Source organism: Epinephelus lanceolatus, chromosome 1 (assembly GCF_041903045.1).
Source record: "Epinephelus lanceolatus isolate andai-2023 chromosome 1, ASM4190304v1, whole genome shotgun sequence".
In the NCBI taxonomy this organism is placed as follows: domain Eukaryota; kingdom Metazoa; phylum Chordata; class Actinopteri; order Perciformes; family Serranidae; genus Epinephelus; species Epinephelus lanceolatus.
Window position 1 is genome coordinate 35498375 of NC_135734.1, and position 11262 is coordinate 35509636.

The 11262-nt window shown below is 41.5% G+C and overlaps 1 protein-coding gene across 3 annotated transcripts; it reads right to left on the bottom strand.

Annotated features, from left to right (window-relative positions):
* Positions 1-5405: 5405 nt before the first annotated feature.
* Positions 5406-11161, bottom strand: tbc1d20 (TBC1 domain family, member 20). Of its 3 annotated transcripts, none has more exons than XM_033627498.2 (8): positions 10612-11161; positions 10136-10321; positions 9864-9944; positions 7953-8139; positions 7600-7701; positions 6823-6964; positions 6218-6396; positions 5406-6006 (listed from the first exon to the last, which is right to left on the bottom strand). In XM_033627498.2, exons 1-8 carry the CDS (start codon positions 10667-10669, stop codon positions 5742-5744), a joined length of 1200 nt encoding a protein of 399 aa, XP_033483389.1. In that variant the 5' UTR covers positions 10670-11161; the 3' UTR covers positions 5406-5741. The 3 variants fall into 3 exon arrangements, with proteins under 3 accessions (XP_033483389.1, XP_033483390.1, XP_078025987.1); XM_033627499.2 differs by having other exon boundaries at positions 10618-10807; XM_078169861.1 differs by having other exon boundaries at positions 5406-5567; positions 10612-10807.
* Between the last annotated feature and the right edge of the window lie 101 nt (positions 11162-11262).

The following is an 11262-nucleotide window of genomic DNA, read 5'->3' on the forward strand; positions in this document are numbered from 1 at the left end:
CATGCCGGGTTCACGCAAGACGATATCGTCGTACGGTGACAGCACAGACTGTAAAAGACAATGAGTGTCATGCGCAATAATCCATCGTTCCATCTTGTGTAGTGTGTCATTGTAAACGTCAACCGATGCCTCAAGACGTCCCAATAGAATGTCATAATAAAATTAAAAAACAGTGGCGGGGCTTTTACTTAACACAACTGCAGAGGCTACCAACGTCATTTAAAACAGACTACATTATAAACGGGTCATTATTATCATTCCCTCTGTATGTTTCTATTTTTACTTGTTTGCCGTGGTAAATTTGATGCATTGCACCATCATTTCAAACTCAACACTTCCCGTAGCTGTTTAGAATTAAATGCCCGTTAGAATTTCTGTTGAGAGAATCCCTTCATTTTCTAAACAGGCTTTTATTGTGAAATATTTGCAAGAACTTGTGGACTTCAAATGTTGCTCCTGCCATCTGGTGGCGCTTTTTATGTTACTACAACAACATTTCAGTTGGGACATGAACAGCCACAGTGGCTGAAATAATAGTAATGATAATAAAAACAGGACAAGAATAACCCAGTGACATCACACACGTCATTAAAGATGACCATGGATGATTGGTCGTGGGCCATTGTGCAGTCTTTAATGTCTGTCGGCCAAGTCATAGCACGAATTTATGACTCCACAATCACATAATCTCACAGAGTGACTGTCAGAACAGATTAAAACGTCGTGTAGTGTGAACCCGGCATAATACTCTAATACAGCACATAAAAATGTCACCCCACAGCCAACAACTTCATAAATAATGAATTGTCTTTCCCCTCAGCGAAACATGGCTACAACTAATTAACTACAGCAAACAAAAACCTTCATTCATGATGTCATTATTTTTACAGCTCAACTTGCAGTCTATAAAACACCACGGCTACAAATGAGTGCTGGATTGCTGGATACCAAAGTGATGTCTTTCTAAACTAACCAAAAAGATTTTTTTAAAATTGTAACCAATTTTTGTTTCCTGTTTTTGCTTCTTAAGTGACTAAAATATTAATTTATTGTAACTACAATAGCCCTAGATTTCTGTCAGGTATTCAGACTGTGGTGAAGGATGTTGTTTACATTGAATGAATGTGTTCATAATGCAAAACAAGCTGCTTTGATGCACTTAATGACCTTGAAGTATCAGTTTGAAATATGCCGCAGTGGACAAATAATGATGCTGCGATGATGATTTTTTTTCCCGCAGGTATTCAGGACTTAAACTGTAGTTTTTAAAGGGGAACATCACCTAAATTATGTGTTAATTTATTTCTGTGGCCCAGGCTGGTTCAATCAATATAAGTGAACATGAGCTACTTTCTCAAAGCCAGAAACCAGAGAAGTGAGTGTCAAACTTGTGATGTGAAGTATGAAGTCTTTTTTAGACCCAAATGAGCTTTATTCTACTGTAGTGTTCTCAGTCCTGAAACAGAAAGTGTACCCATACACTCACAACATTCCCCTGGGTGCTCTCAGTGTCATCTAGAACATCTTTCCCTATCCATTGTCTGTGGAGCAGCTCCAGACTTTATATGATGATGTCATAAATTTCAGTTTTAGCTAGGATCGAGCCGAATACTCGAGAAAAAAAAGGTAGGAGTATCTGGTACAGATAATGTACTTTTTACAAGTACAAGTATTATCAGAGTAAAAGGTGTCAATATCTTTACTGGTGATGAAGTCAAATCCTCATTTAGGTGTTTAAATCTCTTTCTCTTGTGATCAAAAATGATCTGAACACAGTCCTGGGATTGTTCTGTAAATGGCTTTTAAATAAAAAATGAATAAATTAACAACTTCTGATCAACCAATCAATTTCAGGCCTAAAAGAAAAACTTCTGGTTAGCCCCACCCACTTCTGGTTTAAACGATCCAGGATATAGATACAGATAATGGTGTACTAGCTCATTCCTAGTTTGAGCACTCTAGTTTTGGGATTTGTGCGGGAGTTTTTCGTGTTTACCATTTTTTTTGTACTGTTTTTAGGCCAGTAGTTCCCAGCTGGTTCAGCCACGGGGTCCAGATTTCTCCTTAGTCATTAGTTCAAGGTCCACAGAGTTGAATAAATGCAGTGCCATACTTCCATTCGTCCATGTCGTTGAGTAAGTTTGCTGTCTCTGTCAAGTAGCTGTCTGCTATTTGCTCACTCTCCAGCAGGAAACAGCACTTCAAAATAAAAGCTCTGTGCTGGAAATTCACTGCACTTAAAAATAAAATGTCTTTTACAAACTTGACACATTCACAAGTCACTTGCGGTCCATATCGACTGAACCTGTGACCCACTTATAGACCACGACCCACTAGTTGGGAACCACTGTCCTAGACCATAGGAATACATGTATATGTGTATGTATGAATTTGTTAATTCCTCAGGAACAACAGAAATCAATCTTTGTCTTGTATCCATCATGTTTGTTGGGTTCTACTTGCATGTGCCAATGCCTTAATTCCAATAAACTGGAACCACAAGAGACGTAGCGTGTTAGCATTATTGTAACACAATGAACTATATTGACATTAAGCTCAAAGGATAGATGAGGCTGATGAAGTCTAGCTGAGGCTGATGAAGTATAGATGAGGCTGATTAAGTATAGATGAGGCCGATGAAGTCTAGCTGAGGCTGATGAAGTATAGCTGAGGCTGATGGGGGGCAGGTGAATCTAACAGGATAGCTGAAGCAGTTGAGATAAGCCTGACAAAGTATAAAGTTAAGCTAACGTAGAGATGAGCCGTACTGAATAAGCTGACTCTGAGACGTCCTAAAATGGCCGATGTGTCCATTAAAAACTGGTTTTGAAGGTTGAGATGGATCTTCCTCAGTTCTGAAAAACATCCTTGCTGTATAAAAATAGTATTTAGTTGTAGGCTTTATGGTGGAAATCATTATACCAGTGTACTTTACTGTCACAATATTGACGTTATTGGGTACATATGAATAACTGTGTCCAATCAAATCCATTGAACATTTTCACTCTAGTTTATTAGCATTCTCTTGTACAACTTTACATTAGTATGACAGTTTCATTATAACAAAATAAACATAAAAGGCAGATAAATCATTTAGTGCAATGACAGTAAATGAAAACCACTGAGTGCAGATACATGGTGCATTTAAATACTGCTGAACAACTACAGTCTCAAGAACCTCACAAGCATCATTGGACACGTTCCAGATCACCTTTAATGTCTTCAGTTTGCAGATCCCTGACCAGCTGAAGCAGTGTTTCACTAAAAAGGCAATAAACCAATCAACCGTAATAATACGAATGGGATGTCCGAGTATTCAGTTCCTAAAAAGGCAAAAACGACTTCTCTCAACATGTCAACTGACCTGACTATTTCTAGTTGACTGGTTGTTGTGCCGTACAATGTAGGTGACCTCGAACTAAATCGATAATTCTGCAGATTTTCTGTTAAGCAACATACATCATAAAAATTACAGACGACCCCGATTCACCATCTTAGAATGAAGTGCTCTGACAAACTATTCGCTATGTATTTACTGATAAGACTTGGCTATTCAGGCAAGTGCCACACCACTAAAACCTAAGCGATCCCCTATTACTATAAAAATGTGATTGAGTGAAAATGACTGGAACGTTGGAATGAGCTGGACCGTCTCTGAAATGTGTATGCTAAGCAATTCAACTAACTAAATGGCATGTGTTAAAGCTAAATTCATGTTTAAAACAAAAACCTTGGATAGTATGAGTTTGAAGGCTCAGGTGCTTTCTTTTCTTCCTGAGATGAGCACCCTTACATCAGGAGTGAGAAAAGCACCTATCTAAATAATCCTTCAGTGATTTTGTAAAACTAATGCCGTCAGTGCAAACTGGGCCCCCCACTGTGCCAACCCAAAGAGTATCTACTTCATTTACTTGCTGTTTATCCCAGCTCTGATATTTTCTGTTACTAGGCATTAAGTGAGTGTGTTGCTGAAATATGAGGAGAGAGTTAATCATCTACTCCAGAAAAAGTGACGCAGAAAACATATGCTAGTCATCAGGCGCCATGAAACACAGACACATTTTTAAGGTTGTGCTACCCAACAATTCAATGAGTAAAAAACTGGAGAGCAATTTCGATATGGTCGAGTTTTTACTTCCTGGACATTGAAAGTTGTACTCTATTCTGCAGCCTATTCCTCAGATGTTCAGGGATACAAAATGGTGTCTCAGGCTACAATGTTAACAATAACATTTTGTTTAAAACTTCCTACAGGTGACTTTAGCTGACCGCAACCATGAGCCAGAATTAAAATATATAGTCAAGGGTGGCAACTGTTGACGTGTTTTAAAGGTATACTATGCAAGATTTTCCTGCCATAGTCTGGCAACCTGTCCGTGATGTACCCCGCCTCTTGCCCAATGTCAGCTGGGATAGGCTCTGCCCCCACGCGACCGCTAACAGGATACGCGGTTACAGAAAATGAACGAATAAATGAAGAAAAAAAAACGTTCTCTGCCTGTATTCTTAATTTTTTTGCTGTTGTCAGGACATTTTTGGGCGTGTAGCCCTCTGCCAAAAACAGCACAGGTGAGGTTGGGACTTTATAAAAATGTAGCAGCATCTATAGTAGGAGGAAGCTACAAAAGAAAGAAAAAATGCAAATGTAGTGAGGCAGAACGCCAAGCAGACAAAGCTTGTCCCAACTAGTGTGAATCTGGGGTTGGCTTTCACATTGTAGGAGAAGATGGGGATGAAGAGGTACGCAGAGTTGGCCTGTTTTGTGTTTGAAAGGTAGCATAAAGGTAGTGAACACCGATGGTTAGCTTAGTTAGCTCGCCAAAGTTTAGGCTTCTCCACTGCAACAAATGTAACGTTCCTACAATGGTACAGTAGATTGCAGTGTAAGTACAAGCACTGTAGGGGGGAGGGGACAAGTCTGATTGTTGTGTTTACGATAGTAACCAATAATTCTTGCATAGTATACCTTTAAAGATACTCAACCCCAGAAAGAAAGATACTTTTCTTGACTAAAAAGGTTTATTCGAACAACTTTAAAGAGGACAAAATGAACTAAAACATAATAAAATGACAACCTTAAAAAGTGCCTGTGTGTCATGAGCGTATCTCTTTACAGCCGCTAACATACCTATAAATTAATAAACTGTAAATCATACAAAGAGAGGGTTCTAACAATCCTCGATTTGGTCTCAGTCCAGGTATCAAATAGATAACAAATGGGTTGCGACCACGCGACCGAACAAACACACATACACACACACTCTCATACATTCACTCCAGCTCTCTTAATTGGCAGCAGTTTCAAGTGTAGTGAGTCCACCAAGCTTTCAGCATAAATCTCTGTGAGCATAACTCAATACCAGATAATACCAAATATAAATAAACTTTGATAATGACACCGTCAGTAATAGTTCTTAGAAAAACAGTCTCTTCATTATACAGGATGGACGCTTCATTTCAGAACACCAGCAGTTGTTGCTGTTACACTGGTGCACGCTCTTTAGGAGTCATTAAAAGGACCTTCAGCTGGAGCCTGAGAAGCCCTACATAGGATGTAAAGACGCATCCTAGGAGACGAGAGAGGAGCGTTAACTGGTTCAGTTTACAGAGCAGACTCCAGACAGTGTTATCGACTGCAAGGTTTGTGGTTTCATTAATTAAAGGGTTCTTGGAAACAGACCCACCAGCTAGATACAGTCAAGCACAGATACGGTGGAGTGCTGGCGTTAAAGAGGAGCAGTTCAAGGAAACAGGTCCAGCTTAGGGGCCCACTCCAGGGCAGTGTTGACCACAGCGAGAGCCGCTGCCCCTAAAGCCACGGTGAGACCCATGACGGCCAGTCGAACAAACCGCCGTGCTGCTGAAGGTTGAGCCACTGCCACTACCGCGTTCGCAGCCGAGCTCTCCAGCGCGGCCTGTTTCTGTCTGCGTCGGCGACGGAGAACAGAGTCTGGCCGCTGTTGCGTGGACGCAAGGTCAAAGTCCTTAAAGGTAGAGGCTGCCATGCTTAGGAGGAAACGAGACAGATACATAGAGAGAGACCAAGACAGACAGAAAATAAAAGTGTTAATTAAAAAGCAGTGAGCAACCGGAGCTGAGAAGTACAAGAAAGTGAATGTGAATATTACTGCGTTTAAGTCAGGGTGCAAACGTAGTGGCAGAGAAATGACAGGTAGCATCTGTGAAGCCAAGGTGAAAACCCTAAGGAGTTGAGTACCTGTCATGTGAAGCAGCCTCTCTGGCCAGTTCAGAAGGAGGGAACTGGACAAAGAGGTCTCCTGCTCGACTGATGAGTGTCTCATAGGGCAGATCCTGAGGAATCTGAGACAGCAGATGATGAACCATGGCCATATCGCACTCACACTCCAACACTTCCTCTTCTCTGTACAGTACAATCTGCAACGCAAGCACCAATAACACATACTGGCACATGTATTATTACACTTCAGAACACCTTTACCTCTTTAAATGCAGGAAAAGTTAGGGAGTAATCGCATCCTGGCAACCTATACGGTGTCATCACACAACTCTCACAACTCTCGCATTCTAACAATTCTGCACAATATGTCTTCAAGCAATCACAAAGGCTTCTTGCACAGTGAAACTACTATGTGAGGTATGTAAAGCCTCAAGCAAAGAAGAACAACAGGGTAAAGGGTAACTCTTGGCTTCTGACTCATACATCAATAAATGTAGCTCTTACAAATGCTCTGGCCTATAATTAACTCAGCAGACTGGGCTGCACTGCTGTAAATGAAAGCTGCGTTTCTAAATCAGTCCGTCTGAACTGCAAACTAAGAGTGCTGATTATAGGAATCTCACCACAGCAGCAAAATAGATGGGCATCAGTGGATGGCAGGCCAGGAAGAAGTCATACAACCGGACGACATGGCGGAAGTCTGACAGGACGTGGCCGAACCAGGTGATCAGCCAGCTGAGAGCGAAGACGGTCCCCACTTCAGCCCTGAGAATCAATCGATACATGAGATATTAGCTTTAACATCAGCGCACAAAACTGTAATGTGCACCTATGCTCCACTTCAGCGACAACTATAGCATTCATTATTAAAAATTGGGATGCTAATGGATCTGGAAATGAAAGATATAGCGGACAGCAGCGATGTTAGCCCTCCGAGGGAAGGACTTAACAGCCTGTGTTGTTAAGTCTTTAAAGACGTAACTTGAGCTGTCATAATAGGATCAGTATGCTGTAAGTGCACAGTCACCCTTCTCTTTCACTTGCAATAGTACCATCTTTTGATGTGTGCATGCTGAGGTTTAACATTAACCTTGTTTAAAACACTTCAGACAGAAGCAAACTAAAAGATGTATTCATTTAGGACAGCGGACACTGGTGGGAACAATTTGTAGAGCAGATATAAATGGTATTACATTTCATAACCGTAGGGAAAGCTGTGTTGGGTATGGGGCCTTTTAATATTCTTACCATTCTGCCTTAATTATAGCAGCCTTACGCTTCCAATTATGTTCACACTGCGTATAAAATGGGGGTGGATTTTTCATTTTGGAGAGATTCATATCTCAGAGACGGATAGTAATTTGATTTGGCCTGTTAGCAGTAAAACAGCTGAGTCTTACTGTTGCATGAAGTCGTGCACCTCAGGGTTGACCCTCTCGATGATGGGCATCAAATAGTTGAGAATGTGTTTTGTGTTGTCCATGGTAGGATCCATGAAATCCCTGAAAACGAGGATAAAACAGAGCGTTTCAGAGTGCACAATAGACCACTGTTGCCAGAGGAGAACGGGGGAGGAAGGGTATTTTCTATTCTGACATTTGGATGCTTAACAGAGGAAGGCAAACTGAGGAAAAAGGAGGCAGAGTCAGTGTTTCCAAGGGGTTGGAATTACCTGCCAGCACAAAAATGGTCTACTACATGTCCCAAATGACGAATAAGTGAGTAAAAGAGCTTGCGTATATGCAAGAAGTACCTGAGGTGGTGTGTGGAGAGCTTTTCCACAAGAGCAGTTGCAAGGCGCTCTCCCAGGACCAATAGGAAGGTGACAACAATGTCATGGTATCCTTGGTAGTAGTGCAGCTGGGGATTGCGTTTCAGAACTAGGAGGATGATGTCAATTAGCTCTTCCTGGAGACCCTCCCTCTGCTCATCTGGCATACCTATACAAGTCCATCCAACATGAAATACAGTTGTTAGTTTATATAGGTTTTCGGTATGCTACTACATCACTCTGTGAATAATAAATATCAGAGCTGTAGCAATACCCATTCAGTCATGATGTGTTCATGAAAAAACTGATTCAAACAGAAGATAATCCGAGTATCTTTATTTGACAGCCTGGGTATTGGCAGTGGTGACATGGACTGGCAAGGATTCCAGTAGTGCAGAGTTCACAGAATGTTTGCAATCTAAAAAGCACTCTCCTGAAATTTTGTCTGTGTGCCAAGTTGACAAACAGCAAAAAGTAGCAGTGACAGCAAGTCGTCACAAGGCTTTGACGTTGCATTGATCTGGAGGATAATAAATTTAGTTTTTTTTAAAGGTGAGTGATCTGCAGAGGCAAATGGAAGGCTTTATCAAAGAGATAAAATTACTCTGTTAATACTAAGTCTCAAAAACACTGCATTTGTCATTTATGTTGAACTCAGTGTAATACCACTAATTATCAAGTTCCAATTGAAAATGAACATCTCTACCCCTGAGGAAACTAGTTTTCTTTCTGGTTCAAAGACAGTGTAGAAATTATAAGTGACAATACAGGATATTCAACACATTTGTAAGTCAGAACTTCTAGATTTGAAGCTCATAGAGCTGGGTATCGTTTTAAAAATAATACGATATCAGCACCAGTACCCTTAAAGTGATACCAACACAAAAAATAGAGTACTTCATTTGCTACCTATTCTTACTACTTTATTTGATACGGTCATGCAAATGAAAGCATTCAGTTGCGTAAAATGCCACCAGACAAAACAGGCGTGTAGTATAGCTCTACTTTCAAACGTTTTAATGGCATGTCAGCATGCTCAACCATCAACACTGCCAAATACACCACGCTCGACTTGACCAGACCACAGAATGAAAAGGTTATAGCTGCTGCAGTAGTGCGCCAATCACACGTGGCATTAAATCGAAGAACGCTTGCGTTGCTTGGCTACGAGCAAAACCATACAAACAGTTTGTTTTTTTCCTTCTAGATCTGGATACAAAAAGGATCAAATGTAGGTCTTGTTTGACGGGGGAAGTTTTGATACTACTTGGTGCACCACAGCTGGGTTATGTGTGTTCATCTGTGGGTGTATCAGTGTCATGGGTGTAACACTCCATCGATCTGGATCGATATCTCAATTCAATGATCAATGATCAAATATCATCGACGCAAAGTGGAAATATCGATCGATAACGTCATCTCTAGGATACGCATTCATTTTGAAAGTCTGTCATCGTCAAACAGCAGCAGCAGCCGAGAGAAAGATGATGAGGATGATAATGTTATTTACTCGCTATTTACTAGCTACTGTCAGTGGAGTTAGTTTAAGATAATATTTCCTGCACTTACAAGTTTAAAATTACTTAAAGTATTTGTATTGTTTGATCTTTTTTGGCCAAAGGCAAAAAAGAAAGGGATAGCATCCTCTTTTGTAACCTGTTGCGTTTATATAGGCAGATGATATCGTCTCATATTGATCACAGGCCCCTGAATCACATCGAATCCAAACTGTATCGTGGCAGACTTTGAGATACCTGCAAATATCGTATTGTTGTCCAAAGAATCAATATGATATAGTATCATGATTTACACCCCCAATCAGTGTTATACACTTAAATATACACAGCAAGGCTGCATGAAACAGTTCTCTGTGCAGGTATGGGTTCTACTCACCAGGTGGGAACCTTCGGAGCGAGCGCTGGACGTCCAGCAGCACCTGGTTGTAGTCCTTGTTATTCTCCCGCTCCACCCTTTCTGTAACAGACATGTCACCATCAGCATTGCCACACACTTGTCAAATACTGTATGTGTGGGAGAGCCTACACCTGCTTGGGCTCTGTTTATTAACATGAGTCATGCATATTGGGAAAGGGAACTCTGTGCAAGGGCAAGGGCAATTAGTAGTCTGCATTGCTCTGTTTGTGCATGAGTAGCTGACATAATACCTGGCTCTTGCTCCAGGACTTGAGGAGGGACGTTGAGAAGCCGAGGCCAGACTTGACAGCGTATCTCATCAGTCAGCAGACCTCCTTCACTAATGGCCATCCTCCTCAGAGCTGCCACATCCACTGGATTCACACTGAGGGCCTGTGTGATGTCCGCGATTTTCCTCTTCCGCCTGGTGTCCCAGTCTGAGACACACAAACACCGAGTCCGAGCAGCCAGTTAGCCTGTGCTCACTTTGATCTTGACCAACTGAAGAACAATTAACGGTAACACTACATGCAGCTACCAGCAGGCAATACATTTGCGGTGGTTGTGGATGACAACTCCAGTTACAGATACAGGCGATCACGTTTTAGACATTATACAGTCTTTGGAGGCTGCTCACGCTGCTGAAACACCCCAAACATCTCATCTCCCACAATGAATACAATGAAGACAGCTAACTAACTCAGCGACATGCCGTAACGTTACTCACCATTACCTTGCTTCCCATTCACAGGTGACGAGGCACCTCCACTTCTGGATTTACTCATATTTTCCTCCACTTCTTGATGTGTCCTTGTTAGATTGCATTACTGTCCATCCTCTCTTTCTTGGCTAACCTTGATTTAGCCCTCTGTGGCTGCCAACTGGAAGCTAGCTGTCTAATTAGCAAGGCCAGCCTTCACACAAACACGGCCCGATAGTTAGCTAGCTACTCAGTGTTAGCTTATTATCAAGCTAACACTACGTTACAGCGCCCCGGTTCCGAAACGGCTACTTCCAGCGACACAGCCATCGTTGTCCGGATTACTGTCAATGTGGTCAACAACTAGGAGACGCTGTTTAATGGCAATGCGTTTAAAGCGGTGAGAGGGCTACATGTTTACAATGACGGAAGCCGCAGACAGGATACATCAGCTTTAGCTAGCCTCCCTTCTCAGACAGAATGATGACGTAGGCCACGATGATTGTGATGGGAGGTGACGACGAGGAGGCGTCTACCTCCTGGGTGTGTCTATCCCATATCCTTAGAAAAGAAACTTAAAACATACGTGTTGACATATATGTTAATTCTAGTCAAGATTGAAAATAACATAGTATATCATGAAACTTTTTTAATTTTGTAAAGTTCCGCACTCATAAC